The following is a 27,754-nucleotide window of genomic DNA, read 5'->3' on the forward strand; positions in this document are numbered from 1 at the left end:
CCCTCCTACTAGGTCGTTTTAAACGAGATAGTATCGTTTTAAACGAGATGCTATCGTTTTAAACGAGATAGTATTGTTTTAAACTAAAGATAGTATCGTTTTAAACGAGATGGTGTTGTTTTAAAAAGATCGTATTTAATGGCGCTTCCGCGCGCCATACTCGAGAGGGAATTCTATTGTAATACTCTCCGATAAGGTCTTTTCCCATACGCCGGATCCGAAAAATATATTTGTGTCTTCCGCTTTTACGAAGAAGCCATCACCACTTCAAGAATGCAAGAGAACTTGCTTGCTGTATTTGTGGCAATATGGACAATATGGAGATAAATGCTACAACTTCAGACACTGTAAGCAATGATTTTAGGCATACTTTCAATTTCTTTACTAATACTGACCTTTTTAGTTCTAGTTTGTATTTGCATGAAGACATAATACATCCAGACTCTCCCACTACAATCGATAACTTTCTGCAATCGATGGATTGATTGGATTGGGGATATCAACTGATTCCAGTCATCAGTAATCGATTATCAAGATTTCATGAGTGGTTCCATTGCCTATCAATTGATTGATTGGCTCTAGATGATACATTTTTCACAATCGTAGCCAATTAATGATAAAAACAATCAATAATCAATCAATATTCGATGGGCCATTCCAGAATAGACCTTTTTTAACATTTCGCTAAATGCACAGAGCGCGACGGCCCATTTTCCCTTTCCTATCTTTCACCTTACCTGTTTATTCTATTTTCCGAGACTTAGTTTCTCATTTCTGACTGAGTTTTCATACCTGTCACATAGTTTGCACCCCCCTTTTTAATAGGGGGGGATGCCAACTTTCTGGAGGGCCTTTGTAGGGGGGGTACCGAGATCTGCCGAAAAAACTAGGGGGGATGAGAATGTAGGGGGGGATCAAATAAAAAAGGGGGGGTTTGGAAATTTTGGTCAATTTTCTAATCAAATACAAATTGTCACAGTTTGTGTTTAAAGTAAAAAAAATATGTACTATCAAAACAAAACACAACTTTTTACTTTCCCAATCACTTCTTCTAGTCTGCCATATTTGTTTCTGTTTTTTATTTGATAATCGAATTTTGACTAATCACTTCTAGTCTAATTTTGCTGGTAGGTGGGAAAGCGAGTTTCCTTCGAAACGGATTTTCTGTAAAAAAAAAGGGGGATAAGATTTCATTACAAAAGGGGGGGGGATGGGTATATAGGGGGGGATGAAATAAACCTAGGGGGGTTCATACCCCTCTGCAAACTATGTGTCAATCATTTGTCCATCAATTTTTCGACCAGACTAATTTTCGCACCGAGTGGGATTCGAACCACCACCAAAGAAAGACCTTCGGATTCAAAAGCCAGCGCTCTATCCGTTGAGCCATCGCCGCACAGCATAATCACGCAATTCATAACATATTTTACCGAACTGGCAAAAGACGGGGGTAATGTTATTATAATATGGGTAAAAGTACCCCTTTTTTAAACCTGACTGAAATTCGAGCCGTTACTAGCAACCCTGCGGGGCCCAAGGCGCCGAGTATGCACCCGGCACAGTGACAAGCCGTTACTAGCAACCCTGACCCTACCTGAATACCCCCTGAATCACGGAATGACGGATAGGAAAAATTATCGGGGAAAAAAATTGCTCGTCGCGCTCTGACTAATCAGCGAAATCTCCTTTTTTACAAAGAGGACGTCCTGTTGAATAATTATGTAGTCCAGCCATAAAAACAATGATAGAGCCATGCATAATTACTGTATCATGCATATTGTAATAATTATATGCATGGTTTTATCATTGTTTTTCTGCTGGACTACATAATTATTCAACAGGGTGGCCTCTTTGAAAAAAGGTCTATTTGTCTGTAACAGGGGAGTATAATAGCAGATGACACTAGATTTCCAAGGGCAAAAGTTTTCACCAAAATTCAAAATTTCCAAGGCGAGAGAAAGAAATGTAAAACAAAAATTTTCTGGAATGGCCCAATCAATATTCAAGATAAGAGTTAAGAGCACCATATATTCTCTAAGAACCAGGCAGGTGGTGCTAGCAGGGCTCAAAATTACGGTCGGACATGACATCGGACATTGTCCAACCCAAATAGCTTCATGTCCAACCCAAAAATCATAATTTTCAAGCTAAAGCAAACCTGATCGTTATTTCGAGCCTTGGTTAGTACAAAATTTAGTTTACCTTTATTTTTGGCACCGTATCTGGTAGACAATGGACTAAACCATTTCACAGTCAAAATGAATCATGGGTAATTAGGACTGGCTGTAGCAACTTCCTGTAAGCTAGACCAATTAATCATTTGGGAGAACGGCAACAACCTATTGAATAACAAATTACTCCAGCCAATAAAACAAGATAAAGTATCTTGTAGTTATTACCATAAGTTGGTCTAATCTCGACATCCGTCAATTCTAATTTCGACACCCTTCTTTAGAGATAGGAATAATATGAAAGTTGGAAGCGGTGATTGAAAAAGAAATTTTCCTCTCTTACCACTACTGTAAGCAAAGAAAAATAGTTTCGACCTTTCTTTTATTTTCAGCTCCAGAAAAGGGTGTCGAATTTAGACGAGGGATGTCGACATTATACCAAGTTACGGTAGCAAAGATGCGCCGGATGAATTTATGACGTTATCATTAAATAAATCACTGCTGGAGTAATTAGTTATTATTCAAAAGACTGTCTTGTCATGACCCTGCCAACGCACTGTACAGTCCGACATTTTGTCCGGTACCAAAGAGTATCCCTCAGCCACACTAGAAATCTTTTGTCCGGTGTTTCAAACTTTTGCGTTTTGGACACCAGACACTTGTGTTTCAAAAATAATGTGCATCGATCGCACCAGACTCAAGGCCGGTGTTGAGATTGCCTGATGTTAAAAGTATCCTCATCTGACACCGGGCTTTGCAAAATTGTGTGTCCGGTGTTTTTAAAGTCCGGTCCGTCAAGGGCTCTAACTTGGGACTATCTGACAAATCATGGGACGGTAATTCGGCACCATTATTTGGCCTCCAAAGTCATTCAATTAACATACCGCGAATCATAGATAGCAATTAATGTGAATATGCTAATCTCACCAGGTAGGCTTTCACACCCAAAAAAGAAACAAATCTTTGCGACGAGAAACACTTAAATGCGATCGTGCGCATTCGCACAAGCATTCGAACACAGATTATCAAGTCTGTTCTTCCAAAATTGTGAGATTTGTTATCAACAAACACTTGACTAACTTTGACATATCAATCAATTGTGCACCCTGGAAAAAAGTCTCTAGAGAAAAACAACATAAAGTCAAAACAAAAGATGGTGCTAAGATGTGAGCAGCATGAGTGTGATTTTTTAAATTGTGAATTACTTCTTCAAATTATGTACTTTTAAAATAATACTTTAAAAATGCATTTGGTTGTGATTATGGGATGGTGAAAGTTTGATTGATAAACTTGGTTGAAGTATAAAAAAAACTTGTTGTCAAAGAGATTTAAACAGTAAGTGAAAATCCAGTCCAGACCAATCGTCCCAAGTTAGAGCCTTTGACGGTACTGTAGGTTGGTCTAATGTCGACATCCCTCTTCTAATTTCAACACCCTTATTAGAGATAGGAATAATAGGAAGGTCGGAATCACTGATAGACAAAAGATTTATTCCTCTCTGATGGCTAAGCAAAGAAAATTAGTGATGTTGATATTAGGCCAACTTATGGTATGAACTCATATATAAGCTCGAAGGACTAGAGCCAATCTTTAACAAATTCTTTGCGCTTTGTTTCGAGTAGTCCAGGGTCTGGAGCTCAGCTCAACTATTTTTTGCCTTTGATAATCTGATGGTGGAAAAAATAGAGAGTCCAGTGGAACCCACAAATTATGTAACTGAAACTATTAACTGTCACACCAAATTTGAATTTAAAACCAATCAGAATTCCCTCTTTTTTAAATTTATAACTAAGGTCTTCGCATAATTAGAGGGGCTGACACCATAATTATTCATTCTAAAATGGCAGAAAAAAAACATAAAAGTTTAACATAAACTTTTATTTTATTTTTAAAAAGAGAAGAGAAATCACTATTTTATAACGTGTTTTTTCTTTTCTTGTTGTATATAAAACATAATGAACAACAATGTCTTCCTCACTTGTGTTTTCAGATGTAAAAACCAAAAGATTTTGTTCAAAAAGTGTAAAATTAATCACCCAATTTGAAAATAAACAAGCATCTTTTACCACCCACTGATCAGATCTTCGTTCATTTCTACCGTATCTTATCTACCATTTTGCCTTCGACTTCTCGAAGGTTTATTTACATCCCCTTGGTTGTATCAACTAAAGATCTATATCTCAAACAAAATCAAGATATTGAGAGGGTATTTTAAAAAAGCCGTGCGACCACGAAACTCTCTCTATTTTGTTTTTAACACAGGGAATGAGAGAGCATTCTATTCAGTATACTTTCTGCCGTATTAGCGTAGAAATTGCACTCCAACGTAGATAAAAGATAAAGTAGATAATTATAGGAGGACAGCCGTATGAAAAAGAAAGTGAGTATACATATTAGCAACAGCATCGAATATTACTTTTTCTTAATGGCAAAAGGAAAGACTTCCATTATTTTCTCAATGTGATTAGATTGGTTTTCTTCTTTTTAAGATCTTCATTGTAGAATTGCTTCGTAAACTTTTAGATTCTCGGAATTAGATTTTGTTTTGAACGGCAGTTAGTCAAAATCAATAATTAAGCTGTGGTTTTCCTCACTAAGATAAAAACATTATTTAAAGACAAACAATACAGGCATTTTATTTTTAATCAAACAACCACAGATATTGCGCAATTTAGAATTATTTTCAAAAGTTGACGCATGCGTCGACCGAAAACGGTCGAGGGGTTCCCTCTGACGTCCTATCGCAGCGCCATCATTCAAATCAGAAAGCGAAGATAGTATACGGCAGACTTTCTGACTATGTTTCGAGTGGTATATTTTTTGAAATCTAGGTAGTGGAAAATTCACTTTCAATCTGGAGTTTGTATAAAAACTACAAAGGCTGCTTATTGCTGCACAACTTTAAAGGGGACGTCTGCTTTAGGATATCATTTTTGCCATTTTTTTAGAGAAGATAGACTACGATGAAAAAAAATTGATTGTAAAAAGAACGAATAAAAAATCTTTTTTCTCTGCTGAGTTATTCAATTTTTAACTTTTATTGTTTAGGCTCTACGAAGGAGAAAACTTACGAAGGAGAGTGAATTTATGACGTAGATTTTGTTATCTCCCCTCCTTCTCTTTCTCTTCTTATAATAGACCAGGTCGATCTGGGGGGTCTGCGTCCCCCAAGAGGTGAAAAATATTTGATGGTGGTTTTGGGTTGCTAAGATGCTATATTTTTAGGAATGAGACGGTAAATAGGCTGTTAAGGGGGCTAACTAAAATGGTAAGCTAGGTAAGTGGGGGTGTTTTTAGCCATAATACCAATTTGTAAGGGATTTTGCTTGAGACTTGAAACACCATGGTAACTTAGAAGTGCGATTCTGCACTATCTAAAAACCGTTATTGCTTGAAACTTTCCAAATATGTTATGAATAGGTAAAATAAAATTTTGAAAAAAGAAAAATTCAAAAATATTTACCAGGGGGTTCTGTACCAAAGAAAACAGGGGGTAAAACACGAAAAAAACCCCAAAATCGTCTTTTTTCAGCAGAAAAGTGGTCCTAGGCAAACGAAAAACTGTTTATGATACTTCAAAGGTTATATGGTGATAGATCCTGATTGCTCTCATCATAATATCCGGATTAACTATCCACTGGGGGCTTAATTCTTTATTTTCAGGGGGTAAAAATTGCAAAAATAATAATTTTTTGACCAAAATTCTTTAAATTTTTGAGCTAATGTCTCGCAATTAACCCCTCAAACAGTCTACAACTATTAAAATTCCCAATAAAAAGCCTTTAAACTAATAAATTTATCTGTTACTAGGTTAGAAAGTTTCAAAATATCTCAAAACCGGGGGTAAAATGTCTAAAAATATTAAATTTTTACAAAATATCACAATTTTTAAAAATTAAAATCAATTTTTGGACAAAAAAACAAAATCATAACTCATAAACAGTTTTCTTGATTTTAGAGCGAAAATTTCAAAAACACCTTCTTTTCGACAAAAACTGGTAGTCCATAAGACAAATCGGCTAAAAGTAACAGCTTTTTATGAAAAATATACTGAGACAACGTAATTAAAAAGTTTATCATAATATCAATAGCTTTAGAATTATCCATAATAAACCAATCATAACGATGTCAAATTAAACAACAACCAATCTTACACCTTCATATTATTTAGTTCTCGTCGTCTTCCTCAGCTGATCTCTTCATCTTCGTCCTCATCTGATTCGTCGTCGGAAATTTCATCTTCTCCAACTTCAGCTTCTTTGCTGTTGTAGGTCGCATCACAAAGTATCTCCTCAACTTCAAGGGGAAAGACCTCATCAACCCAAATTGTAGATCCGTCGTTCGACCAACCACTTTCTGTAATATCTCCTTGTTAACCATTAATGATGATTTCCAAAGTTTGCTAACGTAGTTTGCCTTCTTCGAGTGGAGAATCAAAACTGACTGACACGGAGGAAGCATGGCCATATCGATAATTTTTCCGCTTTTGGTTTATTTCTTTTCAAACATTTTTGCTCTCACTACGTTGACTGATGTTTTTTAAGGATAACCATAAAGGGCGCAGACGAATCGTTCCAAGTAATTTTGAGTTTCTTCTTCCAAATCCCATGATTCTCCCAAGCGGCGAAAAGCTTCCACGAAATTTCTATTCTTCTTCATTTTATTGAAGCAGGTTGATTTTCCTTCTTTGAAGAATGATGATGATATGTAATCGTTTCCGGTAAAGGCGTGGAAACCACTCAAAGATGTTTTGTACTTGACAGCATCTTTGCCAAGGTTGCCTGTCCAAAACCCTTTCCGTGTCTTCCTTTTGCCGTAGTCAAGAAAGATTTTGGTTGGATTTAGAAGACATGCTGCAAGAACAAAGATGTCGCTGTCTGCAGATGGAGATCTTAAGATTACTTTCGCTTCGGGATTTTCTTTCAGGACATGACTGCAGTGAGGGATGACTTTTGTGTCAGCTTCCTCTTGATCAGATGACAAATCCTCTGAAATAGTGACACCCGTTCGACTAAGACAATACGTAACACCTTCTTGAGAAAAATAGACCTTCGAACAATTTGTGGTCTGCAATACTCTCTGATAACTGCTATCTTATCTTATCAATGCTTCTGACATCAGCTCAACCAATTTTGTTTTGTTTTCACCATTCCTCATGAAGTCTCCGAAGTCATAGGGAAATATCGATTCCTTGGATGCGATCATAACCTTTTGATCTTTACCACGCTCATTACGTTCAGCACCTTTGATCGAATTGGATCTGTATGTGTCAGTAACACTATCAATACGGTTGTACCCTTTTGGCAGGTCTCCAATTAACTTCGTCATAGTCCGAATAGCAGCAATCAGGTCAATGACAAAGGACTTATCTTTCTTCTTGATAGACTTCAGTGAAACATCTGATCTAGGATCTTTCTTTGTCGTATCTGCAACCAGTAGTTTCATTAGCTTGCTTTTTGGTGTCTCACGTTTTTTTCCATTTCCATGTGCAAGACTGAGAGGTGCAGGAGCCAATGGGTAGACAAGAGCTGATGGAATATCAATTGTGCGTTCATTTCTAATTGAAAACGAAAGAAGGGTACCAATGATATCCCGATTTACTTCTATTGTATTTGCAAAATGTTGACATTTAATGACTGATGTTGAATATGCCTTGAATGTGTAGATAGGAACTCGGCTCAATCTGTCGTTCTTTGAATTTCCTTTGACACTTGACTGCTCAAATTCGTCTCGCATTCTCTTCCCGTCTTCTTCTATTTTCAAAATCTTGCTTGCAAACGATTCCTCAACCATTTCCCCAGAGAAGAAAAGTTGTATAGCTCCTCCAGACCCAAGTCAAAGGGATTGATGTATTTCCCTTTCAACACCTGAATAGTTTTCGTCACATGCTTTTCACTGGCAAGAATCTCGGACGGTCTCATAGGCTTGTATTTATCACATAGTCTTAAAGTGCCAGCCATCTTTTTTAATTCAGAGGTTCTTTTAGCTATGTCAGCTCGATTCAAACACCATTTTAGAACCGCGTCCTTTTTGTTCGCAAAAAACTTGATTCCACCTGAAAATGACGAAAGAATTTTTCTGTAGTAACCCTTCTATTTGATTTATCTCCAGTGATCAAACTCGAGGTAAATACATATTGATTTTGATTGGGAAAGATTTCATATTGAACCTAATTCCCTATTAATCTAATTATTTACCTGAGGTTTTAGCATCGCGGTTGATCGACTGTTCTCCCCAAGCTGATCGGTGGAAGGATGATAAGCTGATTGAGCTTGGACAGAAATTCCAGACATTTTGAAGGTCTCTGTCAAGCCAGGGTATCACAGATCAATCTCCTTCATTATTTGGACATACCACAAGCCATATCTTGCATAGTTGGTTTTGTTAAATGCAAAATAGAAAGGCAGCATCTCATCCCACGCTTGCAATCTCATCTCGAAGTTGTTTGTTTGGACGGCTGTGTGAATCTTGTGCTGAATTCTCATGATGTTCAGGTATATCATCCAAAACTGGGCTGTTTTGGCGACTTTCCCATCTCGAACATCTTGACGATAGCGCTTGTATCTTTGTAAGAATTCGTTCCAATTCAGAAGTATCATGCCGTCAAAGCTCTCAGGGTCAGAACTGATGTCGTACAAACAATCAGGCACTTTCGGAGCTTTCTGAAATAACACTCACGCAACCCACGCACTTAAACATGATAACTTAAACATGGCACTTTTCAGAGATTCTTTTAACAAAAATGTTACAAAATTTACATTACAAACGTTTTGAATAACTGAAAACACTCTCTAGATTGCATTGAAAATCCAACGTAACACATTGTGTAATGAGATAAGGCTGATTATTGCTGATAATTAGATATAAATTGGTCACAAAAGGTTTCTAAATCTATAAAGGTGTCATATTTTTCTTTCGATTAAACTGACTACAACCAAATTTGTACCTAATAGGTGTAATTCAATGATTTTGTGTGAACCGCGCTGTCATTAAAGTCTCTTTGGTAGTCTTTAATTTTGAAAAAAAGTGATTTTTTTGTAAAAATTTAACATTTTTGGACATTTTACCCCGGATTTTGAGGTATTTCGAAATTTTCTAACTTAGAAACAGATAAATTTATTAGTTTAAAGGCTTTTTATTGGGAATTTTAATAGTTTTAGACTGTTTGAGGGGTGGATCGCGAGACATTAGCTCAAAAATTTGAATTTTGGTCAAAAAATGAGTATTTTTGCAATTTTTATCCCCTGAAAATAAAAAATTAAGCCCCCAGGGGAAAGTTAATCCTGATATTATGATGAGAGCAATCAGGATCTATCACCATATAACCTTTGAAGTATCATATACAGTTTTTCGTTTGCCTAGGACCACTTTTCTGCTGAAAAAAGACGATTTTGGGGGGCTTTTCGTGTTTTACCCCCTGTTTTCTTTGGTACAGAACCCCCTGGTAAATATTTTTGAATTTTTCTTTTTTCAAAATTTTATTTTACCTATTTGTAACATATTTGGAAAGATTCAAGCAATAACGATTTTTAGATAGTGCAGAATCGCACTTCTTAGTTACCATGGTGTTTCAAGTCTCAAGCAAAATCCCTTACAAATTGGTATTTTGGCTAAAAACACCCCTTAACAGCCTATTTACCGTCTCATTCCTGAAAATATAGCATCTTAGCAACCCAAAACCACCATCAAATATTTTTCACCTCTTGGGGGACGCAGACCCCCCAGATCCACCTGGTCTATAATGGAATACGAAGAGTGAGAGAAATCTTTTTGAAATTTTTTGGATTGCAGAAGTTTTAAAGTCTGACTCCCCCTCAGATTCTTCATCCGAAGTGTTGGTTGATAAAGTATCATCAGTATCACTTGATTCATCAGGCATCTTTCCCTTTCTCGTACTGGGTATCTTTTTCGATTCCAACGTTTTTAAAAAAATATGGTGAAAACTCTCTCTTTTGATCGAAAATCTTGTTTAACAAATTTTGTTTAAAAAATCTCATTTTTTGAAATAACACAAGCTACGTCACAGATTTAAAAAGAAGGGGAATTTTTAAAAGTGTATTATTGGGCATTGAAAAAAAAACTTCCATTAATATATAGCTCATTTTGATCGTCTCGTTCTAAATTTTTTTATTGTTAAAAAAAAAACTATAGTATAATTTTGGGCTGCTGTCCCCTTTAAAGGTAGAATTTAGCGGCTTCAAATCCTACCTTGTCCTTTGAGCTTCTACTTAATTGGGCTGGACGCCAAAACCTTCAAAATCTTTCAAAAGTTTGGACCAATAGCAATGAAAAGTTCATTAGCACGCAGTGGTCCTGATTACACATTACGCTTTGAATGTCCCAAAGATTTGCACATTTGCACATCTCTAAACAAAGTAGCTCAAGAGGTAAATGTGTTTGAATCTCAAATTTGTAACCAAAGATTTGTAAATATAGAATTTTTGAAGGGTTTGTAAGGGATTGTGGTGACTAATTTAGTTTGTCCCCAAAGTCTGACTTTGAGAGAAAATATAAGTTGCAACTAAGGTCACAAGTTTCTTTTGATTTTCTGAGAGTACTCACAGTAAAGTGTCAAAAAATCCAAAAAAAAACCATGTGACGTTAATCACACTTTCTATAATGGTAGCCTAGATCAGTGAGTCACAGTACAAAATTTTAAGCTTTCATAAAAAATAACATCAGTCATCTACAGGATGTATTTGTAGCAACAAGGATTGAGAGTTACCTGAATCAAGTTCAAGATCCCAAGATAAATAAAACTTGAAAACTTGCAAAATGACTGATTTTGTCATTCAATGCCCAAGACAGCGCTTCGATTTGTTAGGCCTTGATTACATGCTGAAGTAAAAATGATTCCGCACAAGTAAATGGGCCAGTGTTTGAGGTCCGGCTAAATTTCTGGGAAAAAGCCTATCCGATGGTGTGCGGATTTCCCCTGCAGATCTTTTTCTTGAGAAGTTGTTCTTCAAATAAGTTTTCAACTCAAAGTTGGCTTGGCTCAATTTTTTTCATCTATGGCTCAAAATTTAGTTTATGAAAATGTTGATTTCATTAAAAAGCGCCGGTTTATTTTTTCATAAAACACTTAAGAAGTTTTGCAGCAGATTTCTGGTTGCAAGTCAAGTAAAGGACATGCATGGCATTACTGTAAATATGGCACAAACCTCACTTTTCAAAAAATTTAATCCTTGATTACTCAGCCTTTGAGTATCTTAGGAATTTTGTTTTTGCCAAAAGGTCACCTACTAACAAATATTAAATGTTGAAAATTTGAAGTCTTTCACTCAACCTGGCTAGGCCCTAAAGTAACTGGATTTTCAAGAAATTTAGGGGGTCTGCTATCAATATTACAAACTTTCCGGCACTTTAGTCGAATTTTTAGACACAATGAATGAAAAGCTGGAAATGATTTTCTGAGAAACCTAACAAACAACTGTCAACTGTTTGCTGGGTAGCTGAAGGTTGCTCTAAACTTAAGACTTTTTAGATTTTTGGCTATTTGAGACTTTCTTTTAGTGCTTTTAATGGCCAAGTAGAAATCTTGGTAATCTATCAGTATACCATGCCATTTGTAGGGAAAAGTCAATAACAAGCTTTGGAATCACTTCTAATCTGCTCATCAAAGCTGAAATTAACTCTATAAACAAAGAGCTCTACAGAGACTAACAATCTTAAGCCGATATTTGATATTCAGTTCCAGATCCAGGGCTCTTATTGAGAAGTTGAGAAAGGCCTTTGGTAATCTAATTATACCTGGACTTTGAGTTAGGGTCTTATCATATTCAAATTGTTGATTTGCAGCATTTAGATTAAGAGTGTTTGAAAATTACAAAAAAAGGTACTTCTAAAAGTCGTTTATATTTGCGTGCTTTCTTGATGATTAAAAACAGCTTGATACATTCAGTCGTTTTCTACTCCAACTGCTCCTTGAGTCGAAGAGCAATCTTGAAATGTTGGTTTTGTAGCATTTAGCAGATTTTTTGACAAGTCTATCAGATCTAATTGTATCTGTTTTCAAATTTGTGAAGAAGAAAGCTCAGAAGGGGAACGATAGATTCTTATGTATAGAATTTATATTATTTTTCTCTCATTCCTTTTGTTACAAAAATATACGGGTAAACTTCCATTTTCAATTTGTCTTTTCAATTCTCAGGAGGTGTTTTCATCATATGAAGCATTCCGTCAAAAATTATCCCAGATCGAACGTGCAACATTCGCCAAATACACTATCGTCATGGCAACAAAAGATTTCTCCAAACATGGTGAGTTTAACTGTTACAATTTTGACAATGCATTTAGATTTCAAGCTTATGAAACCTCTCTTACTAAAATAATTCATTTTGCTTTTCTTTCTTTCAGTAACCAGAATTGATGACATACTAAGAAACAAGAATTCAAGCAAACTTCCCTCGATATGTTGGGAGAAAGGTGATGTTGAATATGATGGAATCCCTTATATCCAACTTGGTGCTTGTCAGTATCAATGTCACCAAGGTCAAGACTTCAACATTGGTAATAAGAAGAAACATAAACTAAAACAAGAACAGAAAATTGAATTTGTGAAGACTAAGAAGCTCTCCAAACCATCCAAGAAAGTTGGCTGTCCCGTCAAATTCGATGTTAAGAAGCTCCTTAAATTTGATGGATTCAATGTTTCTGAGAATACCAGATATTTGCGCACCAGCACAACTTCTAAACTGAAAGCAACTCTATTAGAGCGAATGACGAAAGGAGATACTCAATTATCCCAAGACATAGGAAGAGTCATCTACATAGTTTCATTCCCTAAAGGTATCAATGATCAATTCCATTCTGTCTTTTCTCCTCTTTTTCCAGTGATTACCAAGAATTTCAAGAATGAAACTATGATTATGAAAGCCACTCTTTTTTTATAAGCATAACAAGTGGTGAATTTCGTCCTTGTCTAAAGTATGGAAGCAATATTGATAAAGCCTCGAGGTGTTTTTAATTTTTCTTAAATTTTGCTTTCAGTATGCTTGTAAAAGTTACGGTTATAAAATAGAGTATAATATTTACTTTTTCAGGTGGGCATGAATTTCATAACTCTGGAGAAGCTGCGGGAATTATTGAACCATTAGACCCTTTAGTATCGGAGCATTTGAAATCTCTTATCAGATCTGGAAATCGAAAGCCAAGGGACTTACAAGACCGTGCTAAAGAATATGCGCTAAAAGAATTTTCAAACGAAGAGGAATTCAATCCATTTAGGAGAAGATTCTTTCCTTCAGAGAAAATGGTAAAAAACATGATAACACGAGTCAAAAAGGAGCTTCGCCATTCGAAAATTGATCAGAAGAACATCGAGATGCTCAAAGAGATATGGCAGAAAAATGCTGATATTGTTTTCACACCAAGGTAAACATAATATTATTGGTAGATCGGTTGGTAATCAATTTAGTTTCTTGAAACATTCCCAGTAAGTTTGAATTATGAAAAATTAGAACTAAAATATATATCCCGAAGAATTATAAGCATTTATTTTTACATAAGTGTTCCCGGTTCATATCAGACACACAAGTTTCATATCAGGACGGTGTCTGTGTCTCCTTATTGTTACATTGTGTTGATATAAACAAAAAATATTTTTCTTTTCACTTTCTGACCAATCTTACTCAACATCCGTGTCAGTTCAATGTGAAAAAGCTTTTAAATCAAAATGGATGAGTAAGAAAACAATATCACTCTTATTTAAAACCTATTAAATTTATTTACCTGTAAATTAAATTAAAGTAAATTAAAAATGTACATAAATTGATCGGAGTCGATTTAATGCAAGGTAAAGTCTAATTTCCCAAAAATTTAATGACTTGATTTGACGTTTCTAGGACGTCTGGGACCTCTGTTATCAGAGAAGTGGAGATTGAAATCGTAACAGACAATGGCAATGACCAAGACAACGATGAACATAACGATGAAAGATTTGAAGGAGATTTGGCTTCTAACGATGAGAGGACTGAAGGAAAGATGATCTTTGTTTACCAGTCGAGAAAAATGAAACGAATATATAGACGTTATGCAAAACAACTTGTTCTACTTGACGCCATGTACAAGACGATCGAATACACTTTACCTTTATATTTTCTTGTTGTACAGACCAATGTCAATTATCAGGTATCTAAATTCTTCGTTTCTAAGTTTAATCAAAATACTATGATCTTACTTAAAGGGACATAAAAGTAGTAAAATGTAAACATTGCGCAAACCACGTGTCATTAAAGAGTACAATTAAAATCACGTGTCCAAAACAAACTTGTAAAACAATTGAAACAATCAAAATCAGCCATATTTGTTTTCATTTTTTATTTTGACATTGTTTTGATTTTGTATCCCGCTGCATACGGTTTGTTTACAAATTTCGTCAGTACTTTTATGTCCCTTTAATTGAGCAGTTTGCTTAGTTCTAGCCATTTTTCTAGTAGAAGTGCTTGATTTGCTTGAATTCTCTAGCAAAAATCAAATTTGAATTAATTTCAAAAATAAGATTTTATATTGTCATAAGTATTTTCACAATATCATATTATATTAATAACCGAAAAGGGTATATAATGATACAAGATTTTATATAGATTTTCCTCTCAAAATTCGAAAAAATAACAAATAGAGGGGGCGCTTATTCACAGTACTGATACCACTGTTTATTAATTTAATTATGAGTATTTTTGTCTTCTAGAATTACCATAACGTACTAATAATCGTACAGGAAGGAAGGCAATTTAAAATTTATCCCCCAAAGGCATTCTGAAGTGTAAACAAATTGCTCTTAAGATTAATTTACTAAATCTTTAATTAAGGTTGCTGCTGTTATTGTTACTCAAGACGAAACGACTGCAATGATAAAGAAAGCCCTTAAAATTGTGAAAGGTAAATCTACGTTCTCATCCTTTTTTAAATACCTAAAAATTATCTCGTAGAATATTTAAATCATTTTACAGAGAATGTATGAATAATTTGAGTCTAAACTTGCATTTTCTATAACTTAGTCTGTTTCTTTTGTTTCTTTTCTTCATTTGCACAACTTGCCCGATGATTGTAATTGATCCAATCCAAATATTCCAATCTAGGTTGGAATCCAGATATCAGTCCAAAGTATGGAATGGTGGGTTATGATACAGCAGAGATAACAGCTCTTGAGGAAGTCTTCCCAGGAATTCAAATATTTCTATGCGATTTCCATCGTGAACAATCGTGGACAAGGTAGGCGTTACCATATACAATCTAGCCAGAGTGTCTGGTGTGATGTCTTAACTCAGTTCAAAAGATTTTCAACTAAACTTTATACAGACGTCTGATGGCAAACAAATCTACTTGAGGCTCGTTTTACCACATCTCATCAGATTTGAGTATTTTTCATGTCTATCAAACGACAACTGTTCGTTTCTGATTATTTTGGTAAAAATACGCTTCAAACAAAGAAAAGATTTGGTATATTTTTTGATCTTTGTAAATAACGTAGATGTTATTGTTTTACCCTTTGGATAACAAAACATTTTTATTGTCTTGATAATAGGAAAGATCTCTCGGCAAAGGCGAGCGATGGCCAAGTGGTCAAAGGCTTCAGCATCTCAAACCAGGGGTTTCGTTCAGTTCATAGATAGCCGAGCCGGCTGGCCGTGAACCCCGTGAAAACAATCGAAAGACTTGTCTAAAAGTCCTAGATTACTGGGCTATCCACGTAAAATATCGACAATCTATCTAGGCGATCACGTTTTTACCGAGTTCGTTTGCGACTAAACTAATAGTATATATCTTTTCAAATTATACTATTAGCTTTATAGAACCTTGGCTATTTATAATAGGATATAACTTTTTTTGAAATTTACCCCCCTGAACATCATGACTTTTGACCCCGGACAGCAGGTCTAACCCCCGGACTAGCATCAGTTGACCCCCCGGACATTCAAAATTACCCTCAAACAGAGCAATTTTACCCCCCGGACAAGGAAAATTTGTAGATTTTTCACTACCCCTCTCCACCCCCCGTGTACGGATTTTTTCTGGAAGAGCCTAATTTAACATTTCTGATATTCGCAACGCTCTCAGACAAAGTTCAACAAAATAATTTCAGCATCAATTTTTATAGGTGGGTCAATGCATCCGAAAATAACGTCTCGAATATTGTCGACGATGTCAAGTGTCGACTGCGAAGGATTGCACACTCGGTAAATCAAAGTCAAATCGATGAAGCTGTCGCATCATTGAAGGAATGGGACATGTTCAAAGGGAAATTGAAGACTTGGTTTAAGGGTATTATGATTTTGGTTAGATATTATTTTTCTCACTGAAAGGAAAAGATAACAAGATTCAAAATTAAGCTAACGAAAATAATCATCATCATTACTAGTGTTACCACTAGTAAAAGATAAAAATTCAACAGTAAATTATAGGGTTTTCATAAAATATAGAATTATTTGTCCACCTAGTCAAGAGACTTTCTGTTCAGGGAAAATACTCCAAAAAATTGTTAAAAGTGTGAATTGTGCTGTTGCGTCAAAATTAAAAAGGAAACTTTGTTGAATTATTTGTTAGCTTTATTCAATGAGTAATTTGTGTTTACGTTTCCAGGAACTTGGGAGCCTGTGATTAAACATTGGACCCTTGCATATCGCCCAGATGATTTATATCATTGCAATACAAACAATGGCACCGAGCGCCTAAGCGAGGACCTGAAGTACGAGGAATTGAATGGCTACGCAAATTCCTCCTTGAGTGAACTGTTGACGATAATCATAGACACGTTTATTCCCAAAATTTACAATAAATATGTTGAACTCAATGTCAAATCAGCAGAAGGTTATAAAGGCTACCATGCCAGCATTCCAAGCTTTTTGTATAATCGTCCAAAAGAGCTGGTCAAATATGCAATGCAAAAGCAGCAATCAGTTACACAGAGGATGATCAACTCAGTTAAACTTATAAGCACAGATTCTAAACAGTACGCTGTTAAAAGTGATTCTACTTTCATCACAGACGACCATGACCTTCTTGACTTTGGAGATGACGAAAATCCTTGCAGATGTTCTTGCCCGGCTTTTAGACGGAATAGAATAGTTTGTGAGCATTTCTTTGCTGTCATTGCAGCCAGAGTGGAAAGTTTTGATGATGTATCCAGTATTTTTAGAAACCATCCACTCCACATCATTGACGATACTATTTTTGAACAGAAACTTGTTATATCATCAACAGAAGAATATGAACAGAATACACACGAGTTGAACACCGAAAATGATATCGATTTACCAGATGAACCAAACACTCCACGCGAGGACGACATTTCTTTACCAAAGAATGCTGATCCACTACTTCCTGCAGCCAGGACAAACTTCAGAAAGCGAAAAGCTGAACTATGTAGTAACCTCAGAATATTGAGTGAACAATGCCTTAACATTAAGCAAGATGTCCTTTTTGTTGATGAGATAAACGAAAAGGTATTGAAATTAACACATTCCCTTCAAAATCATTTTCATGAGGAAGGTGACCTTCAACCTTGTACAAAGATCCAAAAGATTGCCTCGGATATGAAAATCAACTTTCCCCAAGCTTGAACTACTACCAAAGCGTCAAAAGTTCAAACATCAAGAACAAAGTCGAACAATTCATGCATCATGAGCTACATTCCAAGCACTTCCAAATTTTCTTATTTTATTCATTTTAAAACTACCTTTTTGGTATTTTCTGGCACTTTTGTGAAACCAGTCTTTGCGAAGAGAGCACATTGCCATAAACTTGCCATGATCAAAATTAGAATAATCTTCAAAGAATATGTCTCCATACACACATTAAACATTGTAGAAAATGAACCCTGAGCGACGTTTCCGTGTTCGCTTTTTTGTCTTCGGTAATGGAGAGAATTACTTTGCTTTGATTCTTTTAAGTAGGTGGTGTCTCATTTTTGAAAATATCAAAATATGCAGAAAAATCTATTCCTGCAAAGATAAATTCAACGGCCTTTGAAATTGCAAAAACCCCATAATCTACAAGATTCAGTTGTCGTTGGGTTGGGGCGATCTTTTTTAATGACGGTTTGGAACATTGGGCCATCTGTCTTAGTGTTTTGATTACTTTCTTTGGGTAGTTGTTACTTTGATGTAAGGAATCGCAAATTATGATTTCTACAAATTTACTTCGACATGCAAAAATCCAGTGATGTTTCTCTTTCCAAGAATCGCTGTGAAATGTGTGATGATTTATCTGTGAAGTATCCTCCAAACCACGCGGTCAATATTGAGCTACTCGATTAGCAGTTCCCGACAAGAGTAATTAATTATATCGTCCTTCAACGTAAAAGAATTTGAGATTTCCTTCTCCATCTTCATTTGTGTTTCCTGAGTGCTCCTTGATTAGTTGACACTAACATGAACTCATCTGGAGTTGTTTCAGTTGCTCCAAATGTTTCATTTGGAGCAGTTGTTTCTGGTTAAATTGTTGTCATTACTTGTTCAGAAAAGGTTGTTATTTTCAGAGGGGCTTGATTCTACTTCAATTTCTTGAATTTCCATAGGCTTTCAAACTATTTTTAACTTGTTGCTTTTCACTGTTGGTCTTGATTCCATCTCGTATGTAAGTTTGCTGACGTTTTAAAGGCTATTCTCCAATGATGCGAGGGTGCCTTTTTGGCATGAATCTGTTTTAAATGTTATTTGCAGACAAAGTTCGTGTGTATGTCTTCTATGGGTGGTAGAACCAAAAAAAAGTTTCCATAGAGAAAGTTTTTGCATGGAGAAAACCCTTCGTGTAAGCAAGATTCGATTTGATTGCTATCGATTAGCGATTTTAATTCTAATTTAAGCACACTTCCTTGTTGGAAAAGTGCTGACGTCAGCAGTAGGCTTTCTCCAGAGACTTTTAATGATTATAGAAATGATCTTTACAATGTTATCATCCATTCTGGTATTTTTTATTCTTTTTCCATTGAGTACAGTTGAGAAAACCCTTCGTGTAAGCAAAACTTGATTACTACCAATAATCGATTTAAACCGAGTAAAATGTGATTTTCAACATCGAATTACTCGAAAATTGCAGGGTTTTTCAGAGGCAATTTTTTTATCTCTATAATGTGAGATTCCACCACGTTGACGATTATCCCGATTTTCTCCGTTTCAGTTTCTTTACGTTGCTATAATTCGGATTTCCAAAATAGCTGCTTTTTGTGGAAACATTTGTTGGGTTTGTTCTTAGTTGTATCATGGCTCCGAATGGGGTTCTAGGTCCCCCCAACAAATTTAGGTCCCTCCTACGATTTAGGTCCCCCCACTTTTCAGAAAGGTTCAGGTCCCAGTTGAAATATAAAGGTTCAGGTCCCTGCAAAAATTGCTTTCAAGGTTCAGGTCCCAGCAAAAAAAGCTACTGTCATTTCTGGTAGTATTATTACTAGTTTTTTTACGTATCAACATGGGACGTCAACCAACTGAGGGAGAGAAGAAAGAATTCATGCACATCACTAAAATGCGGGGTTAAAAAAAATTGGGGGTCCAAATTGAAAATTTAAATAAATGTTGCCCACCAAGGTTGGGCAACGAGAAAATTTTGGAATTTTAAGGGTAGAAATCTGCCATTTTAGCCTATATTTTAATAGAATGTAAGAGATAATAAATTCAATAGAAAAATCCTTAACTTATTAACCAAAACAATAGTGAGGGGGTATTTTACAGTTTCCTAATTAGCCCCCCAGAACTTTAGTGTAGCCCTTCAGCTCCCCCCACTTTTTTAGGTCCCCCCTGAGTTTAAAAAATGAGACAGCTCCCACCCACTTTTAAGCCAATTTGAGATTTACACCCCCCCCCAAATAAGTGGGGGGGGGCGGAGCCATGTGTATACAAAGCCAAAAACACAAACAATCATTGTCAAGATCAAACTCACATCAAAGCAATGACTGAAGACTCCATGTGTTTTCGTGCAGCCTCGTAGTTAAACGAGTGGTCTTTCAGTAATGCTATCTTATATTGCACCTCCATGTGCTTAGTTGTCAGTTTATTTCTATCTTTGTAGTAGAGTTTTGCCAACTTGGAGTAGGACCTTTCTAAGGGACAAGTGGGGGACGGGATGGTGTAGAGAAAATGCAGCAGTTTGCAGAAGTTTGGATGACTTACTGTATAAAACGATCGAGGAAATGTATTTCCAGAATAAGAAATTTCCTGTTTTGAGATCTTTAGCATAATCACCTGCAGCCCACTTTCGAATACAGATTGGAAAGATAGAATGTCATGAGATCTGCAACAGATTCGATTTTTGAAGGATATTTTATCAAAACATCGTAACTCCAATATCATCTGCTTCAATTGATTTAACCTTGTGTGTGTTGCCAAGGTTTGACAACAGCTCGCATCTCTCTTCAAAAGTAATTTTTCTATGAAAATCAAAAGCAGATCGATATTCAAAGACGGTTCCTGATTGATTCTGGCCGTTGATGTTGGCTACTAAATTTTTAACCAACTTGACTGTAAGGCTTACAGCCTCTCTTTTCAACTTTTGAAGCGTGTCTCCACTACGGCTTGGATGGTGAGTGTAATTCAATGAAATTTCATGAATTTCTTCATTAACAGTAAGCAGTGTGTTCCTTTGCTGCGAACAGTTCCAGCTCGTTTATGGGGTAGGATTTCAAGTAATACAATATCCATCTCTGTCCAACTTTACTGATTCCCGTTCTTCTTTGATCCTTTTCTCGTTTTGATCCTTTTTATATGTTCCAACATAACTCACATACGTTTGGCTGGTTCACTACAAAACCTTTCATACTCGTGGACTACGACTACTTTTTTTCATAAAAACTTCCATTAGGAAGTTATTGGGCATTACTAGTTAATTTTACATTATAGTTCAAGCAATTGTTATTCCTGTCAAAATGCGGCATTTAAGTGCTGGCGCATTGCATTGTTACACCAATATATGGCTTGTCAAACACTTATAAGATGGTCAATAGCATCTTTGTAGGAGCCAGATTTACTGATTAACATTCTTCTATACCTTTCTTCTTTTGCAATTTTTTTCTGTTCCTTGACCTTTCTGTTTCCAACACCTGTCATTTCATGGTACCATTGCATCCTTTAAAATTTTAAAAACTCCTTGAAATTCATAAGAATTTTGGCTTTAGAGTTTTTGTAAATTTTGCAATGGTCATCGACGTATTCCTTGTTGTGAGATTTGACTCCAAATGGTTTTAGATATTAAAAGCTATCTGCAAGATCGTGTACACTCCTTATTCGCATTTTAGCTTTAGTTGTCGACGCAATATCAGGTGTTGTTGATAATTGGCGGCTTATTGAATCCAAGGTCATGACATTCGTGCATAAACACACAGACAATTGAAGTGATATTTCTTCCTCTTTCTGTTGAGCAAATACTCTCGGGTACCTAATAGCCGGGGGGGCCCGCTAATTAATTTTTCGAAAATTTTCCACCCAGGACATTCTTATTCCAACCCCCCCGCTTATTGATTTTCGGGAAATTTTTTTTGAAAGTTCCCTCTTTTGCCCTAATTCTGCTGTATTAGCCTCTTTTTCGAAAATTTTCCACCCAGGACATTTTTATTCCAACCCCCCCGCTTATTAATTTTCGAGATTTCTTCCAACCCCCCCTGCTTATTCCAAACCCCCCGGCTATTAGGTACCCGAGAGTACTATAACAAGTCAAAGTTAATATACCTGCAGATCTCGCAACAGCTTCCTCCTTTCGTCCCTGTCTTCCTATCAATCGAATATATTTAAGAATTAAATTAAATTCATCATAAACAGAGTGTCACTGTCATGAAGGCATAAGTACTCCAACTGAAAATGTTGATCATCATATCTGTAAGTATAGATCTGCTCTAAATCAAAATCAAAGCTGGTTCGTTATAAGGAAATTTTCTTTGTCAATTTTTGTTCAGCCGGGAAAACGTAGTAGTTGGATAAATGTTTTAATATATTTCAGAAAAGTCCCATAGAACCAACCTTACTTTGTCTTCATCAGAAAATGATTAAAAAGCATGAAACTTACCCGGCCCGACGTTTGCAGCTGGCCAACAATATTTTGTAGTACCCGAACGTCGTTCAAATGCTATGATATAAAGAAATATGTTATTTTAAAATCTCAGGGCAAAGGATGTAACAAGCAATTGTATTGGTAATTTGACAATCAAAATAACACGAATCATAATAAGTGAATTCAAAAAAGAGAAGCTCAAAAATACTCCAATAAGGCTGTGGATATAGCCCTGACGTGGTCCTTGATGACTCGGGGAGAGGGGCCTTGTTGATTGGGCCGATTAGTAGCAGCTGTAGCAGAACATTTCCTCTTACCACCAGACTTGACAAATAACTTTTCAGCTGACTCTTGAGCTTTAGCTATTTCCTTCACATGTTTTTGGTAAGTTTCTCCGAACAGAAACTGTTTCTGTGTTAAGGTCCTCTAGATTGTCTTTAAGGAGAGATTTTTCTTATCTTATACCATTCAGTCCTGCTAAAATATAGATGGTCTTCTTTCGTCGTAAGTGATTTTATTTATCAATGTTTTTGAGGACTGACTCCGGCTCATTCTCAGCGTTTTCACTTTCGTTTACAACGTCTTGAAGTTTCGTCCATGTCGACGAAAGTGGACCCACGACTTGATAAAGTTTCTCATGAATATTTCGATGCTCTCCATCTTGGGATATAACTTTGTTGAAGCCCTTCTTCTGAACTAGTGCTTTAATGAGAGGATCAAGCTTTGTTGGGGCCTTCACATTCGATGGGGCTGGGATTGTTCTCCTCCAGCTCCTTCTCTGTCATGTAAGTTTGACACCGGTCTTGAAGAAAAATGGCCAGATCTTCTGGCAGTTTCCAGGACTTCATTCAATTTTGATGTAATTTCAGATATAACAAATTGTTTCTTCCTCAGGTACTTCTTCTTCAGTTTCATTAGTTGATGACATTTTAATTGCAATGATTTGATAGATTTACTAAGATTAAAAGATTTAAAATTTTGTGCTGGTCTATTGTGCCCTTCTTCGATCGGAAGAATTTACAAGAGGAAGGACACTGGCCCGAACGTTAGGCCATTTTTCGGGGCCATGGTTGTACCATAAAATCTTGAAAGATTTTTTGATGTAAAATTTTGGAATTTTAAATTAACTAGATTTAAGAACCCCATCTTCCAATTTTAATGTATAAGTAAATTTGTTGATATTCATAGTAACATACGTTCTCTGTACAACGTCGACTATTCGAGGTTCGTAATTGGTTAGTTCCAACCTCTCTTTTGATTTGATAACGTCATCTTCTAGTTTTAAAGGATAAGTAATTTTGTTGAAGTTCATGACAGTATTGGAATGAGCAGCAGTGCAAGAAATTTATGAAACATGTACGACAAGGAACGCAACAAGTGTAAAGGGAAAAAAGGGCCCAATCTCTTCGGAATCTTTCATCAGAAGACGACTTTTCCTTAATGCAGCCTTACTGTCAATCTTCTTTTTATCTGACCTTTGCTTTCGAACCTTTTTGGTTTCTGCAACCTTTCTTGCGTCTCTGACATAGATTCCAAAGCTCTCTTTCTCATTTCCAAGCCTTGTTGTTGCGATTCTTTCTTCTTTTTCGTCTCTTCGTCTCTTTGTTCTTCAATGTCCAAGGATGTCTTTTCAACGTCAAGGAGATCTTGGAGGAGACTATCTTTCTCGTTGTAGTCAACCTCAATCCCAGATCTCTTGAGCTCTGCATTATTTTTTCTTTTTAAATGCTTCCAATGATTTGCCTAATCTGTCCTTGACTTTCCTGATTTCATGAATCTCTTCACCGGGAAAAAGCTCATCCATTTTGGAAGAGACTTTTAGCCATTTAGCCTTTCGCTCTTGTGTTTATTTTGTATATTGAAAAGTTGACAATAAAGTGTTTCTTTAAATAGCGCGATATCTCGTGCATCGTTAAACGTTATCTTTTCTTTGGTGGCTTTGTCGGTGTTACGGTCGGTGTAGGTGATTTGCAGGTGGCTTTGTTGCATTGGTGATGGAGGACGTTGGAATTTTAAAAGCTTGATGAAATGGTTTAGGTTTGGTGGTAGCAGTTGTGCACGTGGCAGCAGGTTTAGTTGTGATAGTGGCGATGGAGAAAGCATACATTTCTTTTAGTACAATTTTTCTTTCTGGGAGGAAATTGAGTGGCTTAGTGGCAATGGTTGAAAAAAAAAACGGTTTGGTGGCAGCAGAAGAAGTAGAAGAGATGGATGAGAAAGGCGGAGAGATGTAAATAGCCTTTTTCATAGGTTGTGCCAGTGGTGGTGATGGTAAAGTGGTAATCTTAGTGGCAGGTCTTTTTTTGGCATGTAACGAAGACAGGGTGTAGTTTTTTGGCTTGGGTGACATTTTGGTTATTGGATGTAGACATATTTTTAACACTAAAAAGGAAAAATAAAAGTTTTGACATCAAAACCATCAGTCAGCTAGACTGGAGTCGTTTATAATGCATGTAATACTAATAATAAACACAAATAATGATACGGGATTTAGTTTGTATAAACGACTGGAAGAATCCGGTGTTCCAGCCTTATAGATACCGGGGCTAGCTACGCAGAAACTTGCGTAGCGAGAAAACAATTTATCAAGCAACAACAAACTCTCAAAATAAAATCAACTCAAAGGAAAAACTTCACACACATTTTATTTTCAAGAATTTGTTTTGAGCGGGAAAAAATTTTAATTATGCGATATTGACACTTTTTTTTTGTTTGGAGTTAGTGCACAAAGGTTTCTAGACGACTAAAATTTACTTTTTTGCTTTATTTCTAATATGTCTGAATTAGTCGTCTAGCTTGCTAGACTATCAGTCAGCCGCCAAATTTATGTAAAAAATTATGTGCCCTTTGATGTATGAAAAAAATTAAATTATAGTCAGCACAACAACTTCTGCTGATAATCAACTGCCCAAATACTTACACTTCGAGGCTATGAAACTTTCTTTGATCCTAAAGGACCTAATTTTCTTCGCGCTCCACTTTCGATGTTTGACCCTAACTGACTCTGTCCTTATTACTTGCCTGTGCTTGACCAAAACAACTCTTAGATTCTAACCGATTGGCATATTTCACGTCATAAACCCAGGCCAGACTCCAAAATACAACGTACAGGTCAAATTTCACAGGACAGAGCTAGCCCGCGAAAATCTCACGTCATAGATTCCGTACGTAATAGATAGCTTCTTGCTTAACCGCGCTAATGTATTCCTCTATATCGGATGGTTTGATAAAATTAGAACATTGCTTGACGAAATACTCCGCCATATCATCCTGAAGATTCCACACCAAGTCTTCAACATAAGATGGCTAGAAACGAAGGAGGTTGTTCCTCATCATGGGTGTACTCTCTGTGAAGTCTTTTGGTTTCCAGCTTACTTGTTATCATTTAGAGCTGTGATAGTAGGTCTCTGCTTGTAACCTACTATGTTCATTGCCTGTCCGAGCAATATGATGAAGTCATTTAGTTGCCTTGAAACAACACTTGGGTCAGAATCTATTTCATCATTTACCACCCCTTGCACTGTCAACTTGGAACAGCTTTTGATGATTCTTGTTGTTGTTCATCATCTACTGACACGACACGATTTCATCCCTTTCTTTCTAGAAGGGTCTTCGTGAATGGGTCCAACTTAATGTTCGATGGTGTTTTTTCTCAGATCGAGTGTTGATAGCTTCTTACACGTTTTTTGGACCTACCCCGGTGGAGGTCCTATAAATTAACCCGTGTTCGTTAGTTAGTTCGTTCGTTAGTACGTTAGTTACCAACTTTTCTCGAGATTGGCTCATTCAATTTTTCTGATTTTTTGCACAAAGGTGCATTACTATAAACCCTCGAATGTGACAGAGCCCGATTTTCGAAAAAAAAAATTTTCCGGCCGGTAGAACCGGAAATGTCCCGAAAAAAGCGGTTTTTTGAGATTTTCTCGAGATTTTATCATTAGTTTTTTGCGATTTTTTGCACATAGATGCACATTAGTACTGCCGAAAAGGTGTCGAAAACCGTTTGCCGAAAAAAAAATTTTTCCGGTCTGTAGAACCGGAAATGTGCCGGAAATCGTCGTTTTTTCACATTTCCGTCACATTTTTTCAACTTATTTAATTGTTTCTTTACAGAAAAATGTTCTTTAGGATGATGCCCAAAACTTGGCATCGTTTGATTTCCAAAAAAAATCATCCTTTGAATCCGGAACTCCTTAAAAATCGCCGGAACAGCCGAAAACCGGCGTAAAACGGTTTTCCTTCATTTTTTCAACTTATACTCGACAGATTTTCATGATTTTTTGCACAATGATGTAAAATGGCAATGCCAAAAATGTGACTTAAAGTGTCGATATTATTTTTCTTTCACCGTTAAACATCGATGCGTTTCTTAATTGCTTTCTCCGTTCCAATAGATATATAAATCGAAATTTAAAATTATACATTACTTCCATTAAATTCTAATTATTCGTTTTATAAATAGGTAGGTCCATTAAAGTATTACTTGTTTTTAAGAAACTAGTTTTACCAAGCAGCCTCAATGTTTCTTAAGAAATCGGCCTTTTGAGCCTTAAATGTTTCTTACATGTTTCTAAACTTTTTGACATAATCAGCCTCATGGAAGGCTGGATTGGAAGGTTCTTGAAAAAAAACGAATTAAAAAATGTTATTTTATCATTCTCTGCCTCAGCATATTTCTTAGATTTTTCTTAGTTTTCAGGCATTCTGAGCCTCATGTTTCTTAAAAGTGTGTTTCTTAGTATGTTTCCAACCATTTTAAGAGTATATTTCGTAGATTTAATAAAGATAATAACTTTCCGCTTTAGCTGTGCTTCTGTTTCTTGAAGAATCGTAAAAAAAAGAAGGCCACGACCGACAAGGCCCTTTCGGGCCAATTTTCGGTTCGTGGTAGCACCATAAAATCTCGACAGATTTTCTGATGTAAAATTGTTTCCATTTTGGAAACAGTATCTATATTCTCTATGAGAACCTTATCAGTTTTAAAAGGCTTCTTTTGGTTGGACGGTTTTGGGATAAAAGACTTTCACTGATTTAGTTTTTAATTGAATTTCTTTAAAGGTTTTTCTAAAGCTCGTCTCGGTCGTTTTTATTCGTGGTTTAAGCACCATTTTCACTTGAGCTGTCTGGGCTTGTTTGCTTGTGTCACCTTATAAACCATTATGAGGAATTTCATGAGAGCTGGTACTAGGTTCGATTGATTGATGAGGTTGAGAGTTATCAACTAATAACTGGTAACAGCTTTGAAAATTAACTGCCATATACGATACCCTCTGCTTTTCTGAACTCTTTCAATTCAAACTTTGTCTCAATCATCAATATGGCTTTCCTACGTATGAACTACATTGTTTAAATTTTGTACGGCATTGCGAAACATCAAATTTGAATTTTTTTCTCCGCGTTCTTGGCATCTTTCTTCAATTTCGTATTGTACCTTTTGGTCCTTTTTAACATTATTGTAACAGCTTTTCTTTGTATTTCTCACCGTCTACGATGACGTCTACTATGTCATTAACAAACGCCTCAGGCCTTTAATTTTTCCTTCTTTTCCCTTTCTTTTTTGTGATGCTAATAATTACTTCATCTTCATCTGTCCTCACTACCGGAAC

At 36.1% G+C, this 27,754-nt stretch overlaps 1 protein-coding gene across 1 annotated transcript; it reads left to right on the forward strand.

Annotated features, from left to right (window-relative positions):
* The first annotated feature begins 216 nt into the window (after nucleotides 1–216).
* LOC136804915 (uncharacterized) lies at nucleotides 217–21,149 on the forward strand. Its single transcript, XM_067061439.1, has 9 exons — nucleotides 217–347; nucleotides 12,325–12,433; nucleotides 12,531–12,962; nucleotides 13,217–13,547; nucleotides 14,018–14,303; nucleotides 14,984–15,053; nucleotides 15,254–15,386; nucleotides 16,273–16,436; nucleotides 16,755–21,149. Exons 1-9 carry the CDS (start codon nucleotides 309–311, stop codon nucleotides 17,732–17,734), a joined length of 2,544 nt encoding a protein of 847 aa, XP_066917540.1. The 5' UTR covers nucleotides 217–308; the 3' UTR covers nucleotides 17,735–21,149.
* Nucleotides 21,150–27,754: the final 6,605 nt, after the last annotated feature.

The sequence above is a fragment of the Clytia hemisphaerica genome, unplaced genomic scaffold (genome assembly GCF_902728285.1).
Source record: "Clytia hemisphaerica strain Z4C2 unplaced genomic scaffold, Clytia hemisphaerica genome assembly, whole genome shotgun sequence".
Classification (NCBI taxonomy): Eukaryota; Metazoa; Cnidaria; class Hydrozoa; order Leptothecata; family Clytiidae; genus Clytia; species Clytia hemisphaerica.

What these genes read in the sequence shown, in the direction of transcription:
- LOC136804915 (XM_067061439.1), top strand. Translation starts at nt 309, where the DNA reads ATGGACAATATGGAGATAAATGCTACAACTTCAGACACT. An exon ending in AGACCAATGTCAATTATCAG is followed by an intron (nt 14,304 to 14,983) that starts GTATCTAAATTC and finishes TCTTTAATTAAG; the next exon opens with GTTGCTGCTGTTATTGTTAC. An exon ending in CGTGAACAATCGTGGACAAG is followed by an intron (nt 15,387 to 16,272) that starts GTAGGCGTTACC and finishes CAATTTTTATAG; the next exon opens with GTGGGTCAATGCATCCGAAA.